The 16,123-nt window shown below is 42.5% G+C and overlaps 1 protein-coding gene across 1 annotated transcript in view; it reads left to right on the top strand.

Moving 5' to 3' along the window:
* LOC135507986 (A-kinase anchor protein 6-like) overlaps window positions 1-16,123 on the top strand; it is a 192,158-nt gene that overhangs the window by 25,879 nt on the left and 150,156 nt on the right. Inside the window, 1 exon segment of the mRNA XM_064927842.1 lies at window positions 10,811-11,062. Coding sequence (XP_064783914.1) covers window positions 10,811-11,062 — 252 coding nt within the window.

Here is a 16,123-nt window from a genome sequence, read left to right as displayed (position 1 = left end):
TCTCCTCAAACAAGAGTACAATGGTCTTGCTGCTCTCAAAGGTGTCTTACAACAGCGATGAAGACGTTGCGTTGTTGATATGGTATGTGTTTCTTGAGGACACCCGTAGCGGTGAAACTAGTATGCAGTTATGAAGCTGTAAATATATTGAATAGAAGTTATTTAAATGAACGTTGTGGTTCAAATGTAGATTGCGGGAATTGCGGTTGATCTACTGTTTGATCTTGAGACGATCAGAAATGATCCATGTCATGCGTTTGTCTTTAGAGGCATTTCTATATCACTCTCTTTCTCACTCAGCTGTTATAGGGGATGACATCATGCTTTTTCATCTGCCAATCCTGTTATTGGCCCAGTAGGTTTCATTTCCTCCTCTGTGCCTTTCAGTCAAATCTCTTAATCTCCCCTCAAATCTCCCTCCATCTATTTAAAACGTACCGTTAGAACCCAAGACCTGACCAACATCTCCACTGTAAGCAATATGCTGTAACAACATCAGACACAGGACATTCTGTTAGCTGCATTCTGGGGACTATTCCTATTTCTAACTGGGTCTTTCAGGATGAACGTGTCTGTTTTGATTCAATGTTTGGGTTCATTGGTAAAGTCTGCCATCTAGTGGGGTTTGTTGGACATGTTACAATGTTATAATGTTCACTTTTCATCATTCCAGTAGGTGGCACATCTGAAGACCGACAGACAATTGATTTTGACTGAATTTGAAACTTTCACTTTGATATTTTAACTTTGAAATAGAATCATGTGCACTGTATCTGAATTGACTGAATTGTATTGTACACAAAGAATGTTGATGCTGAAATGTTTGTGGTCTACCACTGTTTATAAGTACAGTTGAAGTCGGAAGTTTACATACACCTTAGCCAAATACACTGCTCAAAAAAATAAAGGGAACACTAAAATAACACACCCTAGATCTGAATGAATGAAATATTCTTATGAAACACTTTTTTCTTTACATAGTTGAATGTGCTGACAACAAAACACAAAACACAAAAATGATCAATGGAAATCAAATTTATCACACATGGAGTTCTGGATTTGGAGTCACACTCAAAATTAAAGTGGAAAACCACACTACAGGCTGATCCAACTTTGATGTAATGTCCTTAAAACAAGTCAAAATGAGGCACAGTAGTGTGTGTGGCCTCCACGTGCCTGTATGACCTCCCTACAACGCCTGGGCATGCTCCTGATGAGGTGGCGGATGGTCTCCTGAGGGATCTCCTCTCAGACCTGACCTAAAGCATCTGCCAACTCCTGAACAGTCTGTGGTGCAACGTGACGTTGGTGGATGGAGCGAGACATGATGTCCCAGATGTGCTCAATTGGATTCAGGTCTGGGGAACGGGCGGGCCAGTCCATAGCATTAATGCCTTCCTATGGCAGGAACGGCTGACACACTCCAGCCATATGAGGCCTAGCATTGTCTTGCATTAGGAGGAACCTAGGGCCAACTGCACCAGCATATGGTCTCACAAGGGGTCTGAGGATCTCATCTCGGTACCTAATGGCAGTCAGGCTACCTCTGGCGAGCACATGGAGGGCTGTGCGGCCCACCAAAGAAATGCCACCCCACACCATGACTGACCCACCGCCAAACCGGTCATGCTGGAGGATGTTGCAGGCAGCAGAACGTTCTCCACGGCATCTCCAGACTCTGTCACGTCTGTCACATGTGCTCAGTGTGAACCTGCTTTCATCTGTGAGGAGCACAGGGCGCCAGTGACGAATTTGCCAATCTTGGCGCCAGTGGCGAAGTACTTTGGTGCGAAAAGTGCAAATCAATCCCAGAACAACAGCAAAGGACCTTGTGAAGATGCTGGAGGAAACAGGTACAAAAGTATCTATATCCACAGTAAAACAAGTCCTATATACAGTGCCTTGCGAAAGTATTCGGCCCCCTTGAACTTTGCGACCTTTTGCCACATTTCAGGCTTCAAACATGAAGATATAAAACTGTATTTTTTTGTGAAGAATCAACAACAAGTGGGACACAATCATGAAGTGGAACGACATTTATTGGATATTTCAAACTTTTTTAACAAATCAAAAACTGAAAAATTGGGCGTGCAAAATTATTCAGCCCCCTTAAGTTAATACTTTGTAGCGCCTTCTTTTGTTGCGATTACAGCTGTAAGTCGCTTGGGGTATGTCTCTATCAGTTTTGCACATCGAGAGACTGAAATTTTTTCCCATTCCTCCTTGCAAAACAGCTCGAGCTCAGTGAGGTTGGATGGAGAGCATTTGTGTACAGCAGTTTTCAGTTCTTTCCACAGATTCTCGATTGGATTCAGGTCTGGACTTTGACTTGGCCATTCTAACACCTGGATATGTTTATTTTTGAACCATTCCATTGTAGATTTTGCTTTATGTTTTGGATCATTGTCTTGTTGGAAGACAAATCTCCGTCCCAGTCTCAGGTCTTTTGCAGACTTCATCAGGTTTTCTTCCAGAATGGTCCTGTATTTGGCTCCATCCATCTTCCCATCAATTTTAACCATCTTCCCTGTCCCTGCTGAAGAAAAGCAGGCCCAAACCATGATGCTGCCACCACCATGTTTGACAGTGGGTATGGTGTGTTCGGGGTGATGAGATGTGTTGCTTTTACGCCAAACATAACGTTTTGCATTGTTGCCAAAAAGTTCAATTTTGGTTTCATCTGACCAGAGCACCTTCTTCCACATGTTTGGTGTGTCTCCCAAGTGGCTTGTGGCAAACTTTAAACGACACTTTTTATGGATATCTTTAAGAAATGGCTTTCTTCTTGCCACTCTTCCATAAAGGCCAGATTTGTGCAATATACGACTGATTGTTGTCCTATGGACAGAGTATCCCACCTCAGCTGTAGATCTCTGCAGTTCATCCAGAGTGATTATGGGCCTCTTGGCTGCATCTCTGATCAGTCTTCTCCTTGTATGAGCTGAAAGTTTAGAGGGACGGCCAGGTCTTGGTAGATTTGCAGTGGTCTGATACTCCTTCCATTTCAATATTATCGCTTGCACAGTGCTCCTTGGGATGTTTAAAGCTTGGGAAATCTTTTTGTATCCAAATCCAGCTTTAAACTTCTTCACAACAGTATCTCGGACCTGCCTGGTGTGTTCCTTGTTCTTCATGATGCTCTCTGCGCTTTTAACGGACCTCTGAGACTATCACAGTGCAGGTGCATTTATACGGAGACTTTATTACACACAGGTGGATTGTATTTATCATCATTAGTCATTTAGGTCAACAATGGATCATTCAGAGATCCTCACTGAACTTCTGGAGAGAGTTTGCTGCACTGAAAGTAAAGGGGCTGAATAATTTTGCACGCCCAATTTTTCAGTTTTTGATTTGTTAAAAAAGTTTGAAATATCCAATAAATGTCGTTCCACTTCATGATTGTGTCCCACTTGTTGTTGAGTCTTCACAAAAAAATACAGTTTTATATCTTTATGTTTGAAGCCTGAAATGTGGCAAAAGATCGCAAAGTTCAAGGGGGCCGAATACTTTCGCAAGGCACTGTATATAACCTGAAAGGCCGCTCAGCAAGGAAGAAGCCACTGCTCTAAAACCGCCATAAAAGAGCCAGACTATGGTTTGCTACTGCACATGGGGACAAAGATTGTACTTTTTGGAGAAATGTCCTCTGACTGATGAAACAAAAATAGAACTGTTTGGACATAATGACTGTTGTTATGTTTGGAGGAAAAAGAGGGAGACTTGCCAGCCGAAGAACATCACCCCAACCGTGAAGCATGGGGTTGATAGCATCATGTTGTGTGGGTGCTTTGCTGCAGGAGGGACTGGTGCACTTCACAAAATAGATGGCATCATGAGGGCGGAAAATGATGTGGATATATTGAAGCAACATCTCAAGACATCAGTCAGGAAGTTAAAGCTTGGTTGCAAATGGGTCTTCCAAATGGACAATGACCCCAAGCATACTTCCAAAGTTGTGGCAAAATGGCTTAAGGACAACAAAGTCAAGGTATTGGAGTGGCCATCACAAAGCCCTGACCTCGATCCTATAGAAAATATGTGGGCAGAACTGAAAAAGTGTGTGCGAGCAAGGGGGCCTACAAACCTGACTCAGTTACACCAGCTCTGTCAGGAGGAATGGGACAAAATTCACACCACTTATTGTGGGAAGCTTGTGGAAGGCTACCCGAAACGTTTGACCCAAGTTAAACAATTTAAAGGCAATGCTTCCAAATACTAATTAATCCTAATAAAAATTCCCTATCTTAGGTCAGTTAGGATCACCACTTTATTTTAAGAATGTGAAATGTCAGAATAATAGTAGAGAGAATGATTTATTTCATCTTTTACTTATTTCATCACATTCCCAGTGGGTTAGAAGTTTACATACACTCAATTAGTATTTGGTAGCATTGCCTTTAAATTGTTTAACTTGGGTCAAACATTTCGGGTTGCCTGAGTCAGGTTTGTAGGCCCCCTTGCTCGCACACACTTTTTCAGTTCTGCCCACAAATTTTCTATAGGATCGAGGTCAGGGCTTTGTGATGGCCACTCCAATACCTTAGTTTGTTAACAAGATATTTGTGGAGTGGTTGAAAAATTAGTTTTAATGACTCCAACCTAAGTGTATGTAAACTTCAGACTTCAACTGTAGAGCTCCATTAATAATTATAGCACACAGATGCCCAATCATCATTCCATATCTAATGTTCTCCCCTGATTTTTGCATTACCCTTTCAAGGATTACCTTTGTGACTGTTTAAAGGTCTGCTGAAAAAGCCTACGTTCTAGCATCTATCCCCATCATCCCAGCCTGCACTTCCTGCATCTCTGCCCTTGTCTGCTGTCTATATTTAGGAGGCCTGTCTTTGTCCTGACCTTGCCATTGTATCATGGAAGAGTTATTCAGTTATAACCATGGGACATAGACCCTGGTGGAGCCAGCCCATGACAGTTATGATAAAGATACAAGTAAAGGATTGACCCTCTGCATATAACTTGATTAAGTGGACCGCTTAAGCAATCTGTTATGCTACAAGACTTGACATCATGGTGATGGGTGAGAAATGAAGGAGGTTGTTACTATAGTGATACTTTCATTGTGTGTTTGGAAAGAATTCTGCTGTCAATGTAGACAATATGTGAGTGAAGGGAAGTCGATGTTTAGACTGCCCTTAGGTGTTACATAGCTGTTATATCACCCAGTCTCAGTCATAGAGCCTCGCTTAGACCTAGCAAGTGCATGTAGCAGCTGCATGTATGCATGTGTGTGTGTGTGTGTGTGTGTGTGTGTGTGTGTGTGTGTGTGTGTGTGTGTGTGTGTGTGTGTGTGTGATACAGCCAAGTAATGTGATCACACACTTTCCAATACACACACACACACACACACACACACACACACACACACACACACACACACACACACACACACACACACACACACACACACACACACACACACCGGCGCAGACATACAGAGACGCCTCAGTGGGAGACAGTTCAAACGCCCACAGTTTTATTTATACTCTAGGATCAGTGTTCAACGAGGTGGCTTGCAGCTGTTTGTAAAACTGTATTTCTAGTGATGTAATCCCAGCGCCGCGGAGAATCCCAGGAATTCAACCATCTCATGTCTCTCTGCAACAAGTGTGTGTGTGTGTGTGTGTGTGTGTGTGTGTGTGTGTGTGTGTGTGTGTGTGTGTGTGTGTGTGTGTGTGTGTGTGTGTGTGTGTGTGTGTGCGTGCGTGCGTGCGTGCGTGCGTGCGTGCGTGCGTGTGTGTGTGTGTGTGCTTTGCATGCAGATCTGGCTTTGTGAGGTTGTGTGTGCTTCCATTGGTATTGCTGGTAAAGGCTAGTTTATGGTGTTTGGCTAGCTGAGTACCTTTACTTAGCAACATTAGCACCCTGTTAGTTCAGGCTCCACAAAGGAAAAGCTACGTTACAACGTAAGCTGTGACTACTGAGGGCGCCAATGACAAAACATGTGGTAATAATGTTATTTGTTATAAACTGGATTGTTCGAGCCCTGAATGCTGATTGGCTGTATACCATGGGCATATCAGACCGTATACCACGGGCATGACAAAACATGTATTTTTACTCTTCTAATTACATTGGTAACCAGTTTATAATAACAATAAGGCACCTCGGGGGTTTGTGATATATGGCCAATATACCCCGGCTAAGGGCGGTGTCCAGACACTCCGCGTTGCATCGTGCGAAAGAACAACACTTAGCCGTGGTATATTGGCCATATACCACACCCCCTCTGGCCTTATTGCTTAATTATAGCATGTACAGAGATTGCTTGCACAAACCTGCCATGTAGAATAAGAGATGTGTGATGTCACCTTCTACCGTTTTGCATGAACTTCTTTGCAGAGTTATGCAACAACATTTGAAACAAGTGATTTAACAAACAAGGACTAGAATCACAGGGCATTAGAAATGACTCAAATACCCTTGAACTCCCCCTACACCCCCTCTACACCCCACCCACTGCCCCCTGTGGCAGCTGCACCCACTTGGCGGGGGGGTTGGGTTAACTCAGAGAGGAGGGTGAGGTCAAAGCCTAAAATAACCCCCCTAGTGTTGTGAGAGGGGAGGGAGCCCAACCCTGTCCTTCTCCTCCAGTGAGAGATTCAGGTCAGTGTGGATAGAGAGAGACACTCACACCAACCAGAACCTTCTACATGATAGACAAGCTCTGATACCAGTAGTCAGAGGTACTGAACACTACTAGACAGTACTGGTTGACTTTGCTTTGAATTAAACTTTCATCAGAATAGTGTAGAGGAAATCCCAGAGACTATCTCACGTCTGTGACAGGTAAGGCTGGCTAGAACTGTTGGATTTGGACAATATGTGAAGGAATTGTTAATGAATGGGTTGTATAACCACATGATCTTTGAACAGGATGTGTTTTGTAAAGAGGCCTCTGGACAATATTTGATTCAGAATGGTCAGATAATATTGATGGTGGTTACTGTGTTTGGGGATAGTTAACGTTATCGCAATTACAGTGGACTTTATACTAGTGAACAAAAGTGTGTGTGTGTGTGTGCTTTTGTCATCAAAGTCAGTCGTGAGCATGCTGCAAAGTGACAGCAGTACAATACCTTTAAACAGCAGCGGTGAAATGTCACGAGTTTCTTTTAAGGAGCTTCAATTATTCAACATTTTTTCAAATGCTAAGCAGAGCCATAGGGTATTCACTTTGAAGGGATGCTTTTACTTCATGATGTTTTTGTCTGTTATCTTGTGAATATAAATCTGCCGCGTATCGAAGACCCATACATAACTAATTGCATTGGATTTGTAGGTCTTTGTAGCAACGTGTGGTTAGTAAATAATAGGACGTGTTGCATAGCTGACAACACTTAGACATGATAGTTTCACCTTATATGCCCTATTGACAGGTTCGCTGACAGGTCATGCAGACACTTTAATGAAGCGTTTCCTGTGTTAGCTGGAGGTGAACTGCTGTTGAAAGACATTTTATGATCCTTCCCTGATATTTTTACCCATTCTGTATCCCCCTGTGACCAGTACTGTACTGTATGTTTAATTTGGAGTTGAGTGGAGCCCAGTCAATCGATGGTAGTGGTGCGTTGGCTATGTGTTTGACCTACATTCAGAGATGCCGTGTTATTTGGAGACCAGGAAGCGACAGAGCCAAGATACCTCTGGCACAGGAACCACAGCCATGTTCTGTTGTTAGACCTGTTGTTATGGAGACCCTGCCTGCCTGGCGCTGGGGTACAGGACAGGTCAAGAGCACGTTCAATTTGTTTTTTTTCCTGATCTAAATAGAGCCTTTGGCGGTCATTCCATTTTGTCAGCTGGTTATTGTCATGTAAAAGCCTCTCAGTCTCACGGTGATTGACCGTTAATTAACATAAACATGTTTAGCATCTCCAGGCCTCCACGCTTACAAGCCACATACACGCTTTTGGAACATCTACATTAAAAAAAGTATAATTCGTCAATTTATTATACACCATCACAATAAATCCATGATTAATTCTAGGCAGGTCTAAAGAGACATTATGAAGAAAATTGATTCCAGAAGAGCAGAATATGAGTTGGTCTACTGTATGTTATCTGGCTATGCTCCATGCCATGGGCTGTAGGCTTGTTCATTTAGCAGACAAGATATGCTAATAAGTCCTGTGACATTATTTTATTTTATATGATTTTATATTAAGAAGAATATTATTGAACTTGGATAAATAAAATGGAAAGGATATTTTTCCCATTCCAGAGCGAGTGCACATATAAGTGACTGTGTTGAGCGTAAAAGTGATCATTTGAAACAGGTCCTGTATGCTAGATTTAGAGTTATTTGGCAACTTTGGTTGTGAATGATACAAACCTTGTCTTAGAATGTCTTAGAAATCAAGACATATATGGGCTGCATGATGCGACTATAGACTATTGATGATTTGAGAAAGTTGCAAAAAAAAGCTTGCTCTCTTAAAAACACTATACTGTTTTGATGATGTGTTTATGTGATTTTCGATTGCATTTTGCATTGATTTAAGAGTGGTTAGAGGGACAATAGAGCCATGAGTACCAGGCCATTAGGACCTGAAGGTACTACCAATGTACGTTCAGAGTGCATAAAAGGAGAATACCGTGAACAGTTCCAAAGAATTTAACTGCGGTCAGCGGCCTAGCCTACTGCTGCCAAACCTACTGCTGTTATGATAATCTCCTCAATAACCTTCCACTCTGATGTAAACAACTTTCAGTTGTTTCCTGGTAGGAATCTGGTCTGGTGTTAGGGTAGGAGGGCATCTGTCAAAGTGTTGGGTAGGAACGCATCTGTCATAGTGAGTCAGCAGCTGATTCCAACACTGTCCCCGAGTCTCACCCCAGGACTGGTGGAGGGGGTAAAGGTCAACCAGAGCCTGACTAAACAGATGCGGCCAAACATGGGTTGTGGTGCTGCAGTAGAAACTAATTTATTCAATATCAGTAATATCACTACTGTAAGGAAGTATCATCCAAGATGGCTGCCATATTGAAACCCCTCAGAACAAGGCTCTGGGGTGAAGTTGTCCCTAGGTACAAATCTAGGGTGAGTTTCCTCTCCCCAAATCCTAACCCTAACTGTTAGTGAGAGAATGTCAAAATTGACTCAAGATCACTGTCTTGGGGAAACTTCACCCTAGTCCTTGAACTAGAGGAAAGAGCAAGAGGAAGTGGCTCTCTTGGAGATGAGATGTCTCAGCAGTATTTTCAGCAGCAGAGCTGAGGGTGAGGAGAGGTTTTAAGAAGGCTGAAATTAGCATCTTAATATTAAATTGCCCTGCCCACCCCAGCCTGCATTGTGCCCTCAGCACCATGGTGACAGGGTGGGAGTTAGGCAGGCTTAGACAGACACTATTATTCTGTTCCTGAGATAGACCAGTATTACCCTGGGTGTCGCTGCACTGACATGCTGCCAGTCCTCCCCTTCGTTTCATATCAAATATCATTCATCGTTAGCCTGTAATAAGTAAATGGGGCAGTGTTGTGTATGATTGTGTTGCTGGAGTGTGTAATTGGCCGAAGGGAATATATTTATTCAGTAACTTTTCAGTGTTCAGTAAAGTATCTGAATCAGTTTCTCCTATCATCATTGCTACAGTATATCCACTGTCTGTCACTGTATATACAGTACAGAGGAGGCTGGTCGGAGGAGATATAGGAGGACGGGCTCATTTTAATGGCTGGAATGGAATGAATGGGTATGGTACCAAACACATCAAACACACGGAAACAACGTGTTTGACTCTGTTCCATTACAATGAGCCCGTCCTCCTATAGCTCCTCCTACCAGCCTCCTCTGGTATAGTATGAGTCTGGCTTGACAGTCCAGTCCTGGCCAGGCTGGGCCAGCAGCTGTGGTAGGGAGGGGCTGGGTGGGACGGGGTCAGTTGTCATGGAGTTGTCATTGTGCCGAGGCTGACCAGTTAGGTCCAGATCAGACGAGCTGTCACTGGTACATTTGGTATTCGCGCTCTATGAATGCTGACTATGTCCATGCAACCATGTTGTCAGTGCTAACCATGAGCCACCTGCTTCTATTCAGGAAATGGTTAGCATTGGCTAAGAGTCATATGCTACTGTGGAAGTGGATGGTGCCATCAGTAATGGTAGGCCATGGTTGTCTATGTGTTCTCAAGGGTATCCATTTTCTCTGCAATGTGCGCTATGTGTAGATATAAATACTCCATTCTTGTGACTTTGACTCATATTTTAAAGATGGAACTTAATGACTTAATCGTCACCTGCTTCTGCTTTTACTGTCCTGGCAGTGGGACTCACAATCCTAACATGTTTGTCTGCTCCGTATTGAGTCTGATAACTTCCAAGTTTATTTTGAGATTTTGTGTTGTTATTGTTGTAGTTCAGCATATACAAAGACTTCTCATCTCAGGATTGATTCCTCTCCGGTTCTCCTGAAAGCTATGTGACATGCCGAGTCCACTTCAGGGTGCGTACACTGGCAGCCTATAGATACTTGGATTGAAATGTGTACGTTTTGTATTGCGTGAAAAAAAGTGAGCTAAACAGATACATTCGTGATGTCATTCCTGTGTAAATTACATCTGTAAGTGTAACAAGTATTGTGGTACATAGTGAAAACTCGTTGTTATACTACAGTTTATTTTGTAGTTGAGCATATAAAAACACTTGTCTTTGTAGGAGATGTTAGGATTTCTTTCTCTCTGGTTCTCTTAACAATTGTGTGTGTGTGTGTGTGTGTGTGTGTGTGTGTGTGTGTGTGTGTGTGTGTGTGTGTGTGTGTGTGTGTGTGTGTGTGTGTGTATGTGTGTAGGACATTTGCGAGGACATCTCGGACCATGTAGAGCAGATCCACGCGTTGCTGGAGACCGAGTTCTCCCTGAAGCTGCTGTCCTACTCTGTGAACATCATCGTGGACATCCGCAGTGTCCAGCTGCTGTGGCACCAGCTCCGTGTCTCTGTCCTGGTACTGAAGGAGAGGCTGCTGCAGGGCCTCCAGGACTCCAACGGAAACTACACCCGACAGACAGACATCCTCCAGGCCTTCTCCCAGGACCACGACCAGGTAAATAGTACACTACAACTGTACATGTACTACTACTGTACAGCTCTACACAACTATAGCTAGCCTGAACTACACCCGACAGATTTATATAGGCTACACAACCCTGGCATGCACTTGTCTACAATACACACAACAGCTTTTTGTTTGGGGGGGTTTACATTTTTTATTGAATAAGCATAAGCATAAAGAACACTTGTACAAAATGATAATGGCATATTAAACAATTGATTGAAAGATACATTTGTACAGTATGGTATCCAGTTCATACATCTCTGTTCCTCTTCATTATTAATGATCACCAGGTCTGCAAGTTTTGGCTTGACTGGTGACATCCCCTGGTGGTTTAAGTTAATATAGTAGACCAATAAAAAACGTAAACTAAAACAAAATCACTTTTGCAGGTAAAAAAAAGAAAAAAGAACGAGTTACAAACCTCTCTGCCAATAACAGCTTATTTTTCAGATTACATATCCCAGTCCCTCCCCACTCAGGGCATGCTCAGACAGTCCGAGCAAAATTATGGCTTGAGAAATAGTTTTTTGCTAAAAAGCTATTTTTGTTTATTTTTTAAAACAATTTTATGGAAGACTATTACAGTAAGGTACTTAATTGTTATCCAGAAATGATTTTATATTGAAATAAAAACATCTGCATTGGGGCTTTAAATCTTCTGCATCCTTGGAAATAGTTAGTGAGTTGACTACCCATCCACATCACACTGGCCAAAAGCCACGCCCACTAGTGTTTCTTCTCCAGGATGAGTCTGGATTTGCTTTCCTCCTTGACGTCTCGTAGAATGTGAAAACATTCGGGTCATTCTGATTGGTCCCAAAAACCAATGGGTTGGGCCAGAGATGGGTTACACAAATCATGAATGACGTCATTGGCTTTGATACTCTGATTGGTTAGAGATGATCCAATCGCTTATGAGTTAGTTTTGTACAATTCCCCTCATTTTGACATCAGCACAAACACCTTCTAGGACGGCAGTTTCCGACAGAATGTATGGAGCGATCGATAGAGCAGCGGAATTATGAGGCGTTAAGAAAATATATACGAGACTGTCTAATCAGGTTGAGCCGATCTATCTCTCTCTGTAACTGGTCTCGCTCCTCAGTGCAGTTGGTCTTGAGGAGAGACATCTGGTTTTCTCTCTGGCTGATGTCCTTGGAGTAGAAGTAGGAGTGTAGTCAGAGCGCTCAGTATCAAAACACTCCGTAGACCTTGTCCCACCACAGTCAGGTAAATACCGCCTCACCCCTCGCCTCTCCAGACTCCGAGGGAGTTGAACCCTAACTCTCTGGCACACTCTCTGGTGACCCCAGGTTCACCTGACTTCTCCTCGGGGGTGTCAGGATTGGCGTACACATTATCAAACACTCTGTTTGAGGGTAGGTTTTTGTCTTTGTCTGGGGTATCTGTCCTCTGTCCTCTGCTATGTATTCATAGCAGCATCTTTATACTGTTTCATTTCACTCATTGAGCAACTAAATAGTGTTTGTAGGTGGGTGGTTTTCTTGTGAAAGGGATTCAATCATTCAAGCCTCACCTTTTTTCCTCATAGTTTGTGTTGGGAACTGTTTGTGACTACACTTTAAAGCAGAGATGGGTTTGAGGCTTTTTTAACTCCAGAGAGTTGGAACACAGGAGTGATGGTTGCTGATAATGGGCCTCTGTACGCCTATGTAGATATTCTGTAAAGAAATCTGCCGTTTCCAGCTACAATAGTCATTTACAACATTAATAATGTCTACATTGTATTTCTGATCATTTTGATGTTATTTAATGGACATAAAATGTGGTTTTCTTTCAAAAAAACAAGGAAATGTCGAAGTGACCCCAAACTTTCGAACGGTAGTGTTAATGGCGGGCAGCTGTGTAACAGCTGGGTCAATGTCGTCTTAAAAGGGCAATGAAATGCTTTGTAATAGATTCAAACAAACAAATATTTTTTGAATGAATAGTAATTCATAATGATGTATACAGTGCATTCGGAAAGTATTCCAACCCCTTGACTTTTCCTACATTTTGTTACATTACAGCTTTATTCTAAAATAGATTAAATACACACTTTTCCTCATCAATCTACACACAATACCCCATAATGACAAATAAAAAGGCACATGACAGCCCGCTTGGAGTTTGCCCAAAGGCACCTAAAGGACTCTCGGACAATGAGAAACAAGATTCTCCGGTCTGAATGCCAAGCGTCACATCTGGAGGAAACCTGGCACCATTCCTACGGTGAAGCATAGTGGTGACAGCATCATTTTGTGGTGATGTTTTTCAGCAGCAAGGACTGGGAGACTAGTCAGAATTGAGGGAAAGATGCACGGATAAAAGTGATCCTTGATGACAACCTGCTCCAAGACCTCAGACTGGGGCGAAGGTTCACCTTCCAACAGAACAACGACCCTAAGCACACAGCCAAGACAATGCAGGAGTGGCTTCGGGACAAGTCTCTGAATGTCGTTGAGTGGCCCAGCCAGAGCCCAGACTTCAACCTGATGAAACATCTCTGGAGAGACCTGAAAATAGCTGTGCAGTAACGCTCCCCATCCAACCTGACAGAGCTTGAGAAGAATGGGAGAAACTCCCCAAATACAGGTGTGCCAAGCTTGTAACATCATACTCAAGAAGTCTTGAGGCTGTAATCGCTGCCAAAGGTGCTTCAACAAAGTACTGAGTAAAGGGTCCTAATACCTATGTAAATGTTATATTTCACTTTTAATAAATTTGCTAAAAAAGTGGTTATGGGGTTTTGTGTGTAAATTGATGAGGGAAAAAACTATTTATTCCATTTTAGAATAAGGCTGTGACATAACTGTAACAATGTGCGCTGAGAGTCGGGAAGCAAGTTCAGTGTTTTAATAAATAAACACAACATAATACAAAATAAGAAACACAAAAAATGCACAGATATAACACAGAAACAAAACCCATAACGCCTGGGGAAGGAACCAAAGGAAGTGACATATATAGGGAAGGTAATCAGGGAGGTGATGGAGTCCAGGTGAGTCTGATGATGCGCAGGTGTGCGTAACGATGGTGACAGGTGTGCATCACAATGATCTGCCTGGTGACCTTGAGGCCGGATCAGGAGCACACGTGACAGTAACAAAATGTGGAAAAAGTGAAGGGGTCTGAATACTTTCCAAATGCACCCTTACTTTTTAAAATCTATTTAACCTTTATTTAACTAGGCAAGTCAGTTAAGAACGAATTCTTATTTACAATGGCCTACACCGGCCAAACCCGGACGAAGCTGGGTAAATTGTGCGCCGCTGTCACGGCCGTTAAAAGAACTGGACCAAGGTGCAGCGTGGTCGTCGTACATTTTCTCTTTTAATCAAAATGACGCCGACAAAACAATAAACAATACAAAACAAACCGTGAAGCTTAAGGCTATGTGCCATCAAACAAAGTTAACTTCCCACAAACACAGGTGGAAGAAAGGGTACCTAAGTATGGTTCCCAATCAGAGACAACGATAGACAGCTGTCCCTGATTGAGAACCATACCTGGCCAAAACCTAGAAATAGAAAATCATAGAAAAACAAAACATAGAATGCCCACCCCAACTTACGCCCTGACCAAACCGAAATAGAGACATGAAAAGGATCTCTACGGTCAGGGCGTGACAGCTGCCCTATGGGACTCCCAGTCACAGCTGGGTGTGATACAGCCTGGATTCGAACCAGGGTGTCTGTAGTGACGCCTCTAGCACTGAGATACAGTGCCTTAGACTGCTGCCCCACTTGGAAGCTCCACAGCTACTTCCCGCTGCTATGCCTGTAGCTGCTGGCAAAGTAATTCAAAGCCTATACTTCATCACTCAGGATGTAACTTTCCAGTGCTACTATTTTTGCCATATTATGTTGTTATTAAAACTAAATCAGACAACCCCATAGTAGAATAGCTTATCTATTAACAGAGTCGGCTTGTTGTGTGTGATAAATATTCCTCTCCGGCCGCATTCAAGTTGCAAGAGCCATACTGACAAGCAGTAAATGTACTACAATTTGTGGGAAAACACTTTTGTAATTAGTTTTGGCAAAGGCATTTTGAAAGCAGTTTTGGCCTTTGTTAAAAAAGAGGGGGATCCCAGTTTTACATTGCTATCACGTTTATTTATCTACTCCTTCAATTGCGCATATGGCATCATTATACAAATGCAGTTTTACAAACTGAGTTTCAAGCATGGTTAAGGGGCAGCTGTGCAACAGAGCTCTTAAAGGGGCAATATTGTCTTAAAAGGACAATGTCACTGCGTAATAGAAACAACAACAAAAAACTTTTTTTTGTGTGTGAATAAATACATTCCATGTAGAAAATGGTCCTCTTTCCACAAAAGCATGATGATCATGATGTTCTTACATGAAAGGGGAAGTTAATTTGGCCTCAGAAATCGATCTGAGCTCTACTTAAGATTCAGTCAACGTTTTTGTTCTCTTTTCTTTAACCATAGCACCCTGAAAAATAAAAATAAATCAAAAAGTGTTTTTTTTCTTCACAAAAGTAGTGCAAAGGGCCTTTAGCGGACCGATACACCCATTCTGCAACTAACTGCAGCTCTTTGTTAAGCTGTGGTAGCTGACGTGTATAGTGTTGAGTCAACAGCATACATAGACACACAGGCTTTACTCAGAGCCAGTGAGAATTCATTAGTAAAGATTGAAAAAAGTAAGGGGGCTAGACAGCTGCCCTGGGGAATGCCTGACTCTACCTGGATTTTCTTGGAGAGACTTCCATTAAAGAACACCCTCTGTGTTCTGTTAGACCGGCATCTCTCGATCCACAATATAGCAGAGGATGTAAAGTCATAACGCATACGTTTTTCCAGCAGCAGATTATGATCAATAATGTCAAAAGCTGCACTGAAGTCTAACAGAACAGCTCCCACAATCTTATCAATTTGTCTCTGCCAATCATCAGTCATTTGTTTCAGTACGTACATGTTGAGTGCCCTTCCCTATAAGCATGCTGAAAGAATGTTAATTTGTTTACTGTGAAATAGCATTGTATCTGGTCCAACAGATTAAAAAAATTATCCAAAAGTTT

The sequence above is a fragment of the Oncorhynchus masou genome, chromosome 21 (assembly GCF_036934945.1).
Source record: "Oncorhynchus masou masou isolate Uvic2021 chromosome 21, UVic_Omas_1.1, whole genome shotgun sequence".
Taxonomy (NCBI): Eukaryota; Metazoa; Chordata; class Actinopteri; order Salmoniformes; family Salmonidae; genus Oncorhynchus; species Oncorhynchus masou.
Note: the sequence above shows the minus strand (reverse complement) of the source record. Positions and strands in the feature narration are given on the sequence as shown.